A 16,580-nucleotide genomic window follows, 5' to 3' on the forward strand; every position below is an offset into this window, starting at 1 on the left:
AGTCAGGGGTTGTCAAACTCAGCACTTTTGACTTTTTGGGTCAGACGATTCTCCATTGTGGTGTGCCGTCCTGTACACTGTAGGATGCCTAGCCACATCCCTGGCCTCAACCCATTAGCAGAGTTACCAGCTCCCCATTTGTTAGAATTAAAATGTCTTCAGACACTGCCACATATTCCCTGGTTGCAAAATTACAAAGGGAGAATTCTTTTAGGTAATAGCGTGATCCAGAGAAGCACTGCTCTGAGTAAAAAGGGTGCTCCTCTGTGTGTTTGAAGGTGGAATGCTAGTGGAGAAACAAGACAGGAAATATAATTGATTTACACTCAACTGTTCTAAAATGTTTCTGTTGTTGCAGCAGTAAATTCAGAATAGCAATTAGATCCATGGCTACCAATTTGAGATTATTGGTTAAAAAAAATTATTATTGGAGCGCCTGGGTAACTCAGTCGGTTAAGCATCTGACTCTTGATTTTGGCTCAGGTCATGATCTCATGGCCTTGAGATCAAACCCTGTGTGGGGCTTCACGCTGACATGGATTCTGCTTGAGATGCTCTCTCTCTCCCTCACCCCCTGCCCCTCTCCTTGCTTGTGCATGCTCTCTCTCTCTCTCTCAAATAAATAAATCTAAAAAAATTTATTATTGAACTTTGATTAACATACTATGCTATATTAGTTTCAGGTGGGTGTACAACACAGTGCTCCAACAGTTCTATACATTGTGCAATGCTCACCACAATAGGTGTAGTCATTATCTGTCACCATGCAACGTTATTCTAGTATTATTGACTATGCTGTATTTTTCATTTCTGTGACTTACTTCTTTTATAACTGGAAGATTTTACCTCTTAATGCCCTCCACCTATTTTTTTATTTCCTCACCCTCCTCCCTCTGGCAACCACTAATTTGTTCTCTGTATTTAAGAGTTTGTTTCTGTTTTTGTTTTGTTTTGTTTATATATTTGTCTAACTTGGGGTGATTTATGCAGTTATTATTACTCTATTTGTAATATTGTTTGCTTTAACTCAACCATCTGGGGCAGGTGGACCTTCCAGCAGTATTTAGAACCTTAGAAATGTAGGGACATTAAGAGAGCTAAAAAACAATATTCCCCTCCGAAGTAGAATTTATGTTGCATCGTTTTAAATCATGATTCTCTGCTTTTAAAACAGAAGAGAACAAAGCAGAACACTCCATGTCTTGCACCTGGTAATGCTGGGTCCAGTACAAGTGGCTGTTCTTTAAGCTTGGCTGCTCATGACATTCTCATCTCATGGTCCCCATTTCCCTCAGGATTGAATGAAACCCTTCTGAGTCTTGTGCCCACATATTCTCTTCCTTTGCTGAAAAGGTGGAGGGCACCTGAGGTGGACCCCCTCCCAGCCCTGTCCTCTACACCATCCCCTGTGTCATCATGCCTGCCCCAGAGGAACTACCCGTCATGTCTTGACCCCACCCCTCCCAATAGTGTGGGGTCTGGTTCCTCTCCCCACCGCTTTCCTTTTTATTTTCAAAGTCACCAATCTTTTCTGTACTGGTTGCTTTTCTCACAGCTAACAAACATGCTCAAATCAACTACACCCAAAGTAAACCACAATCCCTGACAAAACCCTGATCCATTTCCCTTTTTGCCTTCTCTGGCAAGCCTCTGAGAGAGGAGCCTTCTCTTGGCATCTTCCTTTTTTCTCCTACCATCTCACTGGACCTCAGTCATGAGGTCTTTCCATCATTTTCCTGTTTTCCCTCATCCTTGCATGATGTTTATGCAGTAAGATGCCTGTTGGATCTAAGGTACAGACTATGAGTGGGTGCAGCATGATGAGGTGGATATAAGAGCATGTTCTGTGGGCTGGGGGCTGGTTCTGCTACCTTCTGGCTGTGTGACGTTAGGGTAGGTACTTAAGTTCTCAGCATTTTAGTGTAACAGGGACAATGATACAGCTACCATGGGACTACTGTGAGGATGCAATGAGGTTTCTTTTGTTTTTAAAGATTTTATTTGGCAGAGAGAGAGAGAGAGGGAGAGAGAGAGAGAGAGCACAAGCAGGGGGAGCAGCAGGCAGAGGGAGAGGGAAAAGCAGACTCCCTGCTGAGCAGGAAGCCCGATGTAGGGCTCAATCCCAGGACCCCAGGATCATGACCTGAGCTGAAGGCAGAGCTTAACTGACTGAGCCACCCAGGCACCCCATAGAATGAGTTTATACACAAAATATGGTGCCTGGCATATTGCAATTGCTCAGGAACTGTTATACTAGACGTTACTAAATATCTACACAATTCAGTGTGCTGTGATGCCTGAAGTTGTGTTCTAAGACTTCTCCCATAGTAATTGCTCTCAAAGTGTGGAGATATGTCAAGTTTTAGGCTTTGCTCTTCTTTATCATTATACCCAGTTAACATGGTGAAATGAGAGTGAAATTTAGAGTCAGGCAGGACTGGGTTTGAATTCTCCTCTGCGTCTTGACCTGCTTGGTGTTGTAAGGTTACTCGGTATCTCTGAAGTGTCACTGGGAGAATAATAGTATCTGCGTTTTTTTTGTTTGTTTGTTTTGTTTTTGTTTTTTTAAGGATAACATCAGACAGTGTATGTGAAGAATTTGGTCTTGTGGTTGGATAAGCAATAAGTGTTATTTCCTAGGGATTTCTCCATTTTCACAGGCCCCTGTCCCATTCAAGCCTGCATCTTCTTACATGTAGGTGACCTCACCTGGACCCCTGCAACCCATCCTCCCACTGCATCCACTGGCCTTTTACCTATTCTAGGCTCCTCTGCTCTTCACTCTGTTGGGCTTCCTGGTATCTGCTCACCTCGGCTTTTGGGGTCAGTTTTCAACAGTCTGACTCAGCATCATGCAACTGAGTTCATAGGGAAGATATATGTGTAAAAACTATGTTTTTGTCTAATGTCACAAAGGACCAGTAGCAGTCATGAAAGTGAGCTGGCCAAGGGCTAATTAAGACACTTCTCCAAATACAATTGTTTCTCCCACTCCAATAACACAGTTCTGTGGATGAGAGGGAGAAATCAGGAGAGGATGTAGGAATGAACTTGAGTCATCACCAACTAGGTTCAAAAGGTGGATTTCCTATTATCAGTCCCCATACTAGGAATATGAAATATTGACAGGATTGACTCATAAGGAAAAATAATAATGCAACAAAATATAAGTGCCACCCAGCAGTACAATGTGATTGCTGTCAATTTGGGAAGTCAGGAAGACGAATGACTGATGCAGATGTGAATGATAAAGAAATAAAGGTAATCATCACAAAACTATTTTCTTCTTTCTTTTTTCTTTTTTTTTTTTTTAAAGATTTTATTTATTTGAGAGAGAGGGAGAGAGAGAAAGAGGGAGAGAGAGAGAGAGAAAGCGTGCACAAGGGAGAGGGAGAAGCAGACCCCCACTAAGCAGGGGAGCACAATGAGGGGCTTGATCTCAGGACCCCAGGATCATGACCTGAGCCGAAGGCAGATGCTTAACTGACTGAGCTCCCAGGTGCCCCTTTTTCTCTTTCTCTCTTTCTTTCTTTCTTTCTTTCTTTCTTTCTTTCTTTCTTTCTTTCTTCTTTCTTTCTTTCTTCTCTCTTTCTCTTTCTCTCTCTCTCTCTTTCTTTCTCTCTTTTCTTTCTTTCTTTCTTTCTTTCTTTCTTTCTTTCTTTCTTTCTTTCTTTCTTCTTTCTTTCTTTCTTTTTTTTCTTTCTCTCTCTCTCTTTCTTCCTCTCTCTCTCTCTCTCTCTCTCTCTTTTTCTTTGGGAAAGGGAGAGAAGGAATCGTAAGCAGCTCCATGCCCTTTGCGGACCCTGACACAGGGCTGGATCTCATGACCCTGAGATCATGACCTTAGATCACACTGACTCAGTCACTTCACCCACTGAGCAACCCAGGTGCCCCCAAATGATTTTTTTTCTAAATCAAACTTCATTCTTCTGAAAGGCCAAGCATTTGTTTTGGAAAGACCTCAAAAGTGGGGATTTTTAGGACCTTTCTGGAGGGACTCTGGGCCCGCTTGTACTTCCATGTCCCGAGAAGTCTCCCCCTCCCCTTGGAGCCCGCCGTGATTCAACTCCTTTGTACTGTCACAGGTCCAGCCCTCATGAAGGGATTGAATTAGTCCTTCCTTTCAAGGTCGCAGTGCTGTTCTAATTAATTCCTTCTGCCTGTTTCTAGGGCTGGGCCCCATCCTATCCTGCTGGCTTTTCGTGCCAGCTCTGGCTTTATCTCCTGCTTCCTAGGATGACCCTGGCATTCCTTTCTCAAGCCTTGCTTCAGGCTTAGGGTTCAAAACATGCAAGGAATCAAACCGCACAGTCAATGCTGTTTCCATCAAGGGTCCCTGACATCCGTACAAAGCCAAGTACTGTTTCTCTCGTAGCTCTCTCCTCATCTCCCAGCAGAATTTAAGTCTCCTGGAGGCAGCGCTATGGGAACTCCTCCCACCTGGGACTTCCAGTTCTCCACCACATGCCTGGCTCAGGATCAGACACTCATTGGCTCTTAAGCAGCAGACATTCATGGCTTGGCTGTTGGGTCACCAACTGATGCATTATCATTTTGAGAATCTCAGAACTTTTTCTGAAGCACGCTAGGCTCTGAAGTTGGGGATTTGATAACACTGGCATAAACAGATGCATTTAAGACAATTTTTCTCACCCTCTTAAAGCTGCCAGTAATTTTGAAACTTTCCTAATCTCACACTTGCAATTATGCAGCGAATTCCCAAATGGCACAGTTCTATTCCTAGAGAGTTGAAATATGATAGCCCTTAAATTAATTTCATCTGTAATCACTACTCAATCATAAAAATTAGGCCACTGAGCCATTATGATATGTGATTTGATCCATTATCAAATCTCTATAGATAGCTTAAGAACTTAGCCAAGGGTCTTTTAGTTTGTAATATTTAAAAGGTTACATGATTCAGTTCTCAGGGCCACGCTAATTGCCTATGAATATGTTCTTGGTATTCTAGGATAACAGTTTGCTTGTTTATTTAAAAAAAATCAATTTCATAATATTTTAGAGAATTACTTTTTTCACATTACTTAAAAAATGTGTTTTGATTGCAACATCGGAGCAAGCTAATCTCTAAGACAGCAAACAGGAGAGAGGCTAAGAGGCTTCCCTTCTGTTTCAGAATATATGCAAAATAAAATACTGGTGCTCATGGAAAGTGGAGGATGTCTTTCCTTCCATGGAAATTCAGAAAATGTAGGACTGCCCAGCAGAGAAGCTCTGAGAGATGGCCAAGGAATGTGAGCTCTCAGGGGCACCTGCTAGGAGGAGAGGGGCTTCTCTCCTGCTCTGTGCTCTTCTCCGTGGAGTGTTGGGGAGGAGGACCAGGGCTGCCTCTCCTTTCCACTGGGTGCGGTATCCCATGTTATCATCTGCTTCTCTCCCTCACTTCACTCTGCCCATCTATCTGCTTCTCCCCCTTAATCTGGTTCTCCTTGGGGGCACCAGGGTGGCTCAGTGGTTGAATGTCTGCCTTAGGTTCAGGTCATGATCCTGAGGTCGTGGGATCGAGTCCCGCATCAGGTTCCCTGCAGGGAGCCTGCTTCTCCCTCTGCCTATGTCTCTGTCTCTCTCATGAATAAATCAATAAAAATCTTAAAAAAATAAACTGTCACTTAAGCACATGTATTCAGAGCCAGGGCAGGAGAGTTCATGTGGGAAGTGACGAAGATGTGGGAGCCAGTGGAGTTCAATCCTTGCCCCAAAGGCATTCAGATTTTAAACCATCCAAAGCCCCTGGCCATCCAAACAGAAGGGCATTGCACCCCCCCCGCCCCCCCCCCCCCCCGCTCGCTCAAGGAATCCCTGGACAGAAAGGCCTCTCTTAATTAATCAGGTCTTAGTAGGACAGAGAGTACTAGATTTTTACATTTCAGCATATCTGAAATGAGAGTGTGTCTTTTGATCCATGGTGCATGGTAGCTAAGTGATGCAAATAATGGTATGTCTCATAGGGAGTGGTGATGTGAAACCCAGTGGCCTGGATCCCAGAGTCCCTCAGACACAGCTTTGCTAAGAGAACAGAGGAAGAGGAGCCCTCTGTGTGGTCCAGGCGGTCAGCAGGGGACCCGGAGGAGACCCAAGGGAGCGGGTGGCTCCAGCTCACCTCCCAGCACAGAGTAGGAGGTGACTCTGGGTGCCTCTGAAGGCTTACCTTCTGGCAGCATCGCCCCACTTCACCCTCTGTAGCCATACAGTGTTGTAAACCAAGGGGGAAGCAAGTAGAAACTTAAAGATAATTTTCCCACCGATGATCTTCAGAAAGGGAATTTTCAGGCTTTAAGAAATCTTAGTTTTTCACCAAACCTCCGAATTCAATCCCCTTTCAAATACCATTTTTTTATGTTAACAAAATGTCTTCACTTTCTCCTCCCACCCATAGTGAACTTTCAGGTTAGCAGCAAAATAAGTTCTATTTTTTTCAAGTTCCAGAATGCATAGGTATTTTCTTAAAAATTAGAGTTTTAAAGAATTATAGGGATTACTGGGCCACGTCAACTCTAAAATTGAAAAAAATACTTTTTTAATTGGGTAGATGTCAGCGCTGTTATCAGAATGGCAGAGAATCTGGATTGAGTCTTGATATGTGGTGCCATGTAAGTGAGGATCACGCCCTCTGCCCTTGCCTACCACCAGGTCATGGATGAAGAGGTACAGGATAAAATTGCCACAACCTCTGGGACAATCCCCATCTGAGGTGGTTGACCTTGGGTGCCCAGGGCTGATCTTCTCAGGGTTCCCATCCCATTGCTTGGAAACCCTGCTCTCATTCTGAGCATTTCCACTATGCTTCCTTCCCATTTCAAAAGGACAACCTATCTTAGCTGTCCCAAACTTTCTCTACTGTTTTTTTTTTAAAGATCCTTCTTATTTTTTATATTCATATATTTTTTAGAGAGAAAGAGAGAAAGAGAGAGAGAGAGGATGCAAATGTGGAGGGGAGAGGCAGAGGAAGAGGGAGAGAATCTTATGTAGATTCTGCTCTGAGTGCTGAACCCAACACCACACTCAATCTCATTCCTCTGAGATCATGACCTGAGCCAAAATCAAGAGTCAGACTCTTAACTGACTAAGCCCCCCAGGCACCATCCTTTACTAGTTTTAATAGGCTTTTAACTACTGAGATCTAGGTAGTGGTTGATGTTCAGAATGTTAAAGAACATTCATGGTCAAGTACTAATCAGTCAGAAAAGATGTCAGTCATATAGGAGAACAAGGTCCTGGAGACATAGCCTTGTTCACACAACCTTTAATTGATCCATTGTGGGAAGGTCCAGGGGATCTTGGAAGGAAGGTCTAGTGGCCAGAGTGGGATTTTAGGAATCCAGTACATAAGTATTTAAATATTATTATAATGATAAAGCTATAATCGTATCTCCAGATAATGTCAATTACAACCAATAGGTCGTGGCTGTCTGGAGTGTTGAGAAGGATTCTGAAGCTATATCCAGGCTCAGTGGGGGAAAAATACATGACCAAGTTGTCATTTCTTGCAAGGGTGGTAGATGGGAATGAAAAATTCTGCATAAATGGTGGATGAGGACTAGTGATTTCTAAGTGGGTGGTGGATAGCAAGCAAAGGCATTTGTGCCAGATATTTGTGACCCTAGTTACCAGGCCTATTACTATCATGAAAGAGAATTCTGTTAGCATCATGGGAGAGAATTCACCATTAGAAGAGCAAGCTTTGGACACTGTAGTGGATTAAATAATATCCTCTAAAAATTGCTGTCTACCTGGAACCACGGAATGTGACCTTATTTGGAAATAGGGTCTTTATAGATGTAACTAGTTAAACATTGAGATGAGCCCACACTGGATTGTGGTTGGCCTAAGTTTAGTGAGAATGTCCTCGTAAGATACAAAAAAGGACACTTAGAGACAGAGAGATAGCCACACGAAGATGGAAGCAGATTAGAGTGGCACTATAAGCCAAGGGCCCCCAAGGGCCATCAGAAGCAGAAGACGCAAAAAAATATTCTCCTCTAGAGTTTTTGGGGGCATGGCCCTACTGACACCTAGATTTCAGACCTCAGGGCCTCCAGAGCTGTGAAAGAATTAGTATCTATTGTTTTGAGCTACCAAGTTTGTACAGCTTAATTGGGGAGGCCTAGGAAACTAAAACAGGGACATATAATATATTGCTTATGATGGGATTTGGATTAGCAGTGATATTTCTTTTGGGGAGATCCTGTAATCTGTAGCCACCTCATCATAGCCACCTGTGATTATGGTGGTATTGATTTCTGAGGTATATCATGCTGGGATCCAGGCAGACAGTGATATTGAAGTACTCCTCCAGTGAAAGAGCCAGGAACCCCCCACGTCTCATCCCCCTTCCCCATCTCCAGGCACGCACAGGAGCACTGTGGCCAGCATTTTCAGGAGGTGAAGGAAACAGATCTTCTTCTGACAAGACCATAAGGACAGATGTGGCTAAGAAGAGGCTGACCTTCTGTTCACATTGAAAATCTATCAGGACACCAGCCTAGCCAATGGATGATTTAAAACCATTTCATATTTGAGTCTGGGTAGCTCAGTCAGTTGAGTGCCCAACTCTTGGTTTTGGCTCAGGTCATGATCTCAGGGTCTTGAGACTGAGCCCCACATTGGGCTTCCTGCTCGGTGAGGAGTCTGCTTCTCCCTCTCCCTCGCTCTCTGCCCCTCCTCCCTGCTCCTGTGGGAACTTGCACGGGCACATGCGTGCGCATACACACACACACACACACGCACACTCTCTTTCTCTCAAATAAATAAATTTTAAAACCATTTCATACCGGTGATCACCAAAAAATGCTTGGGACAATGAGTATAATTAAAATGCATACCTGCAATGTTAAACTCTCTGGCCAGTTGAATATTTGCAAATTGAAAATCTGTCCAAAGTGAACTCGGAAGTCTGCCCCTAGTGGCCGACTGTCGGTCCTGGACACTTCCTTGTCATTGAAGATCACTTTTAGATATACTGAGCGCTTCTTGACATCCTCCCTTCGTAAGACCTCCACCCTGCAAGGTGAGACGGATCAGAGATTGGGTTAGTGATTTACTAGGCAAACTGGAGCTGCTGACAAACAGGCACTGAACAGAACAAGATACACTGGCAACGCCCCTGTCAGGCACTGTAGCTCTCATTGCACCAAAACAGCCACAAGTCTTGAGGAGCTTCATAAAACAAATTGCCATATGGACTAAGAAAGAGGCACTCAGAAGTCCACCAGGAATGGAGGAACCGCAGTCCAAGCATCATTCACTGTGTTATGGTATCCTGAATTGTTTTCAAAGAAGTGTTAGGTTTGCACTCCAAAGTTTTAGGTAAACAGAAACATAGTCCTTGTAAATGGAGTGAATTCAATCCATAAGGGATAAGTAGTGATTTACATTTGGGTGGGATGTTTTATCCTAAAAATGTAGTAGCATATCCTAAACAGGTCAAATCCACTTCTCTAGTATTCAAACTTTTTCTTAACTCCTTCTTTTTTTTTTTTTAATTATTTTTTATTATTTATTTATGTAGTCATGCAGAGAGAGAGAGAGAGAGAGGCAGAGACATAGGCAGAGGGAGAAGCAGGCTCCATGCACCGGGAGCCTGACGTGGGATTCAATCCCGGGTCTCCAGGATCGCGCCCTGGGCCAAAGGCAGGCGCCAAACCGCTGCGCCACCCAGGGATCCCTTCTTAACTCCTTCTAACAGTGAGTACTCACTGGATACAGAGGGTTAAGAATTGTTTCTTTTTCTTAAAAGGCCATGTGGATTCCAAAAAAAAGGCATCCTGGCAAGCATATCCTTCTTATAGCCAGGCAGTTAAAAAAAATCGAAATCTCCAAGAGTAGTCTTTAATTTTAGTATATGTGCTGCTGAAGCGAGCACGGTAGTCTTTAATTTTATTGTGCATATTTGCAGAGATGCCCATCCAAAGAACCAGTTTTTGGTTAAGTCAATAGCAACTCAAGCTTGGTAAGAACAGGGTAAGTTTAGAAAAATAAAATAAAATCCAAAACACACTCTGGGTTTTTTGGGTGGTAAAGTTTTTTTTTTTTTTTTTTTTAATTGCAGTGAAACACACATAACATTAAACTTATATTTTAAATATTTTAAGTGGACTGTTTAGTGGCATTAAATACATTCACAATATTGTACAATCATCCCACTATCCTTCTTCAGGATGTTTTCAGCATCCCAAATAGAAATTCTGTATCCATTAAATTAGGAGGTAGTTTTAACTTTTTATGTCTCTGTAATTTAGGCCCATGCCAGATATGGACTTGCTCAAATGACTTAAACTTTTTTTTTTCTGTAAAGGAGTTTAACATTAAATTTTAAGAAGTATTCAAGACACCCAGTGACTCAACTCAGAATTGTTTTATGACTTATTCCCAGTAACCTTTTGCTACAAACAGACCCAACATGCCCCCTTCCTCTGCATGGCCTCTGTTATGTGATGGCCTGATGAGAAGGGTTAATCATAATCACTGGTTTGGGGTAACCTAGGTTATAGTTCTAAATCCCAGTGAAAACTGAGCAATTTAAGACTGAGGTATATATTCTCAGTCAAAATGAGACTCATGACAAAAGAATGCCAAATCAAGCCCAAGTTTTCCCTTTAAAATTAATTAAAAAAATGTAATCATATTTTGGATGTTCATGTTTTTTTTTTTTAAATACGGCATGCTATATGTAGCTTGAAATTAGTTAATTCAGTGCTGAAGAATAATTTATTTATGTGTAGTATCTGAATGCAATGAAATTGGGAGAACAGAACATAAAAGACACAATTAAAAATACATTATTGGTATATTAACAGAAGTTTGAAAGTAAGGAGGTTGTAGGAAGTTGTATATGGACATCCTATGAATCCCCACATCTTAATTATCACTAAGGGGGACTGAATTTGTTATATATATATATATATATATATATATATACACATATATATAAAGTAGAGTTTCTGTTTCTTAGGCATCACATGAATGATTAGACATTTATTTCTTCTTTTTCTTTTTTATTTTTATTTATTTATTTATTTATTTTTTAAATTTTTATTTATTTATGGCAGTCACACACAGAGAGAGAGAGAGAGAGGCAGAGACACAGGCAGAGGGAGAAGCAGGCTCCATGCCGGGAGCCCGACGTGGGACTCGATCCCGGGACTCCAGGATCACGCCCTGGGCCAAAGGCAGGCGCCAAACCACTGCGCCACCCAGGGATCCCTTCTTTTTCTTTTTTAGAGAGAGAAGGAGCATGGGGGTGGTGGTGGTGGTGGGAGGAGAAGAGGAAGAGGGAGAGAGAATCTTAAGTAGGCTCCATGCCCAGTGTGGAGCCCTATGTGAAGCTCAACGCGGGACTTGATCTCACAACCCTACAATCAGGACCTGAGCCTAAATCAAGAGTCAGACACTTAGCCAACAGAATCACCCAGGCACCCCTAGAAATGTGTTTCTATCAAATCTGGAGAATAAGCTTCAGAAGGCTATAGGGAATGTCCACCATTCCTCTGAGAGGCTCTCTGGAGCCTTCAAAGAGAGAAGCTAGCCTCTGAGGCAGCTGAAAACAAGGGCCAAGGACATGTCTGTGTCATGTCTGTGTCAGGGAGCAGAGAATGTGCAACTGTGGACAGAAGACACCGTGATGTTGTAGATGAAGGCTCCCAATCAAAAGCCATGCAGGTAGTGGCTGTGAAGAGCCCCTGCTACAGGGAGCTCCCCTCCGTGTGTTCCTAACTGGCCAGTGGGGATGCCCGAGGTGGGGGAGCCAGTTGAAATCACCAAAATATGGGCAAATATCTACAATTCCAAATAGTTCAATCTAATGCCTATTTACAGAGTTTATGATTCTCCTGATCATACTGTGCCAGTCAGGAGGCTTCTGCTCACCTGGGACACTGTTCATTGGGTGTGACGCTCCCCGCCAGGCTCAGCTCTGGGACCAGCGTGGGCTCCCCAGGCCTTCTTCTGCTCCGGGCTGCCCTCTCTCTCACCTGTTGCTCTATCAGGGCCCGATCGGTGGGTTCTGGAGGGACCGGTTTTACAGGTTCCTCCCCGGGATACGGCTCCTCCATCTCCTCATCGGGATGTTCTTCAACTCCTTGCTTCTTTTTCTTCTTCTTGGCCCTCTGTTGGGTAAAAGGCAATCTTACATCAAACAGAAATTTTGCCATTCCACTTAAGACCACAGTCTTCAGAACCAGACAGACCTGCATGCCAAGCCAGCTCCACTTCGAGCAGCTGTGTGGCTCAGGCAGGTTACTCAGCCTCTTGACCTCTCTGTGCCTGTTTTCTCATCTACAAAATGGGGACAATCATAGAAAATTCTTCCCAGGGCTGTTGAACTGAGGTAATGCCTGTAAAGTACTTATCACAGTGTCTGAGATGGAGAAGGGTCTTAAAAATGTTAGCTATTCCTGTGATCATTAATATTGGCTCTACAGGCCAAGGACACATCTTGAAAGTAAAGTAAGTCTTGTGGGCACAGCTATTGTGGGTCCCCTGATCTATTACTTATTGTACTTGGATTCCACGTTGCTGGGTTACATGCACAAAGTTATATAATTTTCCAAGGGGAGCCCAGACGCATCAATACCCAACATTCAGTGGGAGACAGAGTGCAGCCAGCAGGGGCCCCAGTCTGCCTGTCCAGTTTCCCTCCTCTGGCCTCAAGGGATGACTTCCCAGACCCCTCCTGTCCCCAAGGTCAGCCCTGCTCAAGGCTGAGTGACTTGACAAACTTGGGCTTTCTTCCAGGCTTTCCACTGCTGGTATGTGGCTCTGTATGCTTCCATCTTCTGTTCATGCTCTTCCATGTGCTCTTCCAACAACTCACTTATTTCTGCTTGAATTTCTGCTTCATATGCTTCTTCGTCTGCTTTCTGGTCAACTTTTTCCCTTTAAAATAATTTACAGTACCTTAGTTATTTCTTGAAACTAAGTAACAGAATAATAACAATGGCAGACACCTGTATGGGGCTTGCTACATGACAGGTCCTATGTGACAGGTCCTCTTTTTAAGTGTTGGCGCACAACCCTGGGAGACGGATACTACTATCATCTGTGTTTTACACACTGAGGCACAGAGAGAGTAAGTAATTTGCTCAATACCCCACAGTTGGTGAGTGGAGAGCTAGAATATGAGCTAGATCGCTATTTACTGCCAAGCAACGATGCCACTCTGAGCTAAGTGACCTGGACGGCAAACAAACATCATGCCTGTAGATTCTCAACAGGGAGAGGTAGAGTGTCATTGTAGTTATTTTATTAGAAGAGGAACCACTTCATTATGTTGTTTCTCAGCCCCTGAAACTACTAGCCTAACTTTAGATTGACAATTTGAGTTTTTATTTGATAATTCTGCTGATACTGTATCAGGAGCTCTGCTCAGCCCAAAGCAGTGTTTCCCACACTGTACTTGGTAAAACACTAGTTCTGTGAGATCCCCTGCCAAAAAAGGTCCTGTGGCCCAATCAACCTGAGATAAACAGATGTGGTATGCTAATCAGCAGTGTGAGTCTCCTGGAAGGGGGCGGTGGACTCACTGCATCCAACACCTCCAGCCCAGCACTTTGGGATTGTTGAAGCTCATTACTTGGACTTATGTGGTCACTGCAGTCTGGCCTGCAGGTTCTGCTCCTGTCTCTTAAACTTACTCAGGTGCCTAAGGTTGACATAGATTTGCTTACAACACGTGGGGCCTGGTGGTTTTAGCAGTTAACAGTTCCCTAAGGCACAGACTCTTCGGGCTCTAGGATGCTATTGAAGATATCACTTTGGAAACACAGTGGCACCGGAAAGTAATAAATGTTGGAGAAATCTGGCTCATAATTTATGTTCCATCTCTGACATATAGAGAATCTTTTGCTCTGCTCTCTGTTATTCAGAGGCATAAATAAATTAGTGGAAATCTGATGACTTTGGCAGAAAAAAAATCATGCTGTATCATAAAGTGGCCAGATGAATCAAGAGTATGAAGAGTGGCACTATGAAGGAATTTAGAAGGCACCTACTTATGGGAGGAAGGGGTGTTACGTATCACAAAGTGTCACCTAGAAGTGACCTTCAGGGCAAATTTCCTGTAAAGTTTAGTTTATCCTAAATGGAAGGAAGGAAAAAGAAAACAGGGAAATATTTATATTCTGCTTCTTGGTGGGAAGGGTAGCCTGGGAGATGGAATTGGGAAGCTGAAACACTGGAATTTCTGGGAGCCACCCACAGTTTCTGTGGGGCAGACTGTTTGAATTTGCATGTCATCAGCTAATATTAACTGAGCGGGTACCAAGTGGCAGGTGCTCTGGGACCAGATATCCAGGTGTGACCAGGTCCCTGCCCTCATAAAGCACGATCTTGTGCTTTGTCCTGGGAACTGTAGGGTGTTTTCTGAGTCTTACAAAAATTACCATCCAAAAAAAAATCATAATTTGTAGCTATCTTTGGCTGAAACATGGCTGCCTTCAAAGCAAAGTATCAGATAATTGTCCACATTTATTACTTTTCACATTGATCTACAGCACAGCACTTACTCTGAAGAAACAATCAGGAAGAGACCAAAGCCAACAGCACAGATAATCTTTAATTAATATAGAGAGTATGGTTTTGTTGTGATAACTGTACTCTTAATCATGTATCAAAGTCTAGCAAATTAGGTAGCATAAATGTTATTCAAGTTCACTTTCTCCACACTATACAAAGATCAACAGACTATAGATGAATAAGGAAGATAAAACTATAAAGATTTTAGTCTACTTGACTCAGGGGAAGGATTTCTAGAGCAGCATACAGAAAGCACTGATCATAAAAGAAAAGATGAACATATTTTATTTGTTTAAAATGAAGAGTTTCTGTTATCAAAAAGCAGCCAAAAGGAGTGAAGAGATAACTACAGAGTACAAGAGGGTATCCACAATGCACACCATCAACAGAGGCCTTGTGCCCAGGGTATACACCAAACTCCTACCAATTATGGAAAAGGTACAAAGACAACAATCCAGTTCAAAAATCAATACAAGCCTTGAACAGAAAGAGGAAAACAAAATGGCCAATTCACGAACATAAATTAAACGATGCCATTGGATTGGCAAAATGTAACATTTGACAACAGCAGGTGACGTGGATGGTTTCGGTGATAGGGACCTGCGGGAACACTGGTCAAAGTATAAATTGGCACAACCACTCTGGAAAAGTGTTTGGAATCAGCATGTGAGTATCAGAGAATCATATCCCCTAAGATGCAACAATTTTACTTCCAGGTATATTTTGGGAAAGCTTAGGCACATGTTCCTAAAAAGACATGTACAAGAATACCTATCAAAGTGCTGTCTGGAAGCTGAAAAACAGAATCAACTCAAATGCCCATCAACAGTGAAATGGACAAATTTTGCTATATTCATATAATGTAGTATTATAAAGGAGAGAAAATAAACTCCAGCTAGCTACGTGTTATAAAGTAGATGAATCTCATACAGTATTGAAGAATACACTAAAGAGTACACACAACCTACTTTCATTTGTGGATACAACAAATACAGGTGATATTAAACTAAATTTTCTTGGGAGTTACACAAAGATGGAAACCTGTAAGTAGAACAAGGAAATGCAGATCATAAAAATCTGGAAAACGATTACTTCTGGGACGGAGGGGGAAGTGGTTGGGGTTAGGAACATGGGGGCTGCCCAGATACTGGCAACATCCTATTTCTTAACCTGGGGAATGGTTACATCATTATTTATTTGTTTTCTCAGTTATTATTATTTGCTAATTATTTATTCATAATTATTTTTTAAGCCGTATCAATGTTTTACGTGTTTTCCCAATGCATTACATAGGTCAATAAAATAACTTTCGAAAACGCTTACTTTCTCAAAACAAGTTTCAAGGGTGTATTTGTAAACCTCTGAAATTCTCGAAGGGATTTCATTTCTTTCCAAACTTTTATGATGGTTTTAAGCAACGTTCGATCTTTCTCCTGTTCAGTGTCACGTAATTTTCTTGTTTGCCTAGAAGATAAAATACATTATTATTATTATATTGTTATATATTAAAAAGTTATTTAGATGGGTTTGCAATAAAAATGAAACTAATAATTCTATAGAGATTATATATTTAATTTGATATCTACAATACTTCTTAAGTACTAGAAGTCCAAGAATGTGAATGGAAATTTGAAGACAATAGGATGCCGATCTGTTTTGAGAGGTTATTTGATTTTATTTTCTCTAGGTAAATCTGACTTCAATTAAACTAAATTACCTTCTAAACTTCTTATTGATACTATGTACCCTTAGGCAAACAGCCACTTTTGAAGTTATAAAAATAAGAGGCTCAGTAAAATCAGTTCTAATGGACTAAATTATTGTACACATACGAAAGTGTGTTACTGTCCCAGTTAACAATAAACATATTAAAGTCCATCTCTGTTTTTTAAAAAATTTTTCATTTAGGGGTACCTGAGTGGCTCAGTGGTTGAGTGTCTGCCTTCAACTCAGGTCATGATCCCGGGGTCCTGGGATCCATCCTGCATCAGGCTCCCCGCAAGAAGCCTGCTTCTCTCTCTTCCTGTGTCTCTGCTTTTCTCTGTGTG

At 42.3% G+C, this 16,580-nt stretch overlaps 1 protein-coding gene across 6 annotated transcripts in view; it reads right to left on the minus strand.

Moving 5' to 3' along the window:
- The window catches only part of CC2D2A (coiled-coil and C2 domain containing 2A), a 136,389-nt gene that overhangs the window by 58,846 nt on the left and 60,963 nt on the right, over positions 1-16,580 (minus strand). For all 6 annotated transcript variants that reach the window (XM_025998462.2, XM_025998472.2, XM_072737754.1 and 3 more), the window contains 4 exons: positions 15,856-15,996; positions 12,738-12,894; positions 11,887-12,125; positions 8,844-9,021 (listed from right to left, as the gene is read on the minus strand). In XM_025998462.2, the coding sequence (XP_025854247.2) occupies positions 8,844-9,021; positions 11,887-12,125; positions 12,738-12,894; positions 15,856-15,996 (715 nt within the window). The remainder of the gene's footprint in view (positions 1-8,843; positions 9,022-11,886; positions 12,126-12,737; positions 12,895-15,855; positions 15,997-16,580) is intronic.

The sequence above is a fragment of the Vulpes vulpes genome, chromosome 14, assembly GCF_048418805.1.
Source record: "Vulpes vulpes isolate BD-2025 chromosome 14, VulVul3, whole genome shotgun sequence".
NCBI lineage: Eukaryota > Metazoa > Chordata > Mammalia > Carnivora > Canidae > Vulpes > Vulpes vulpes.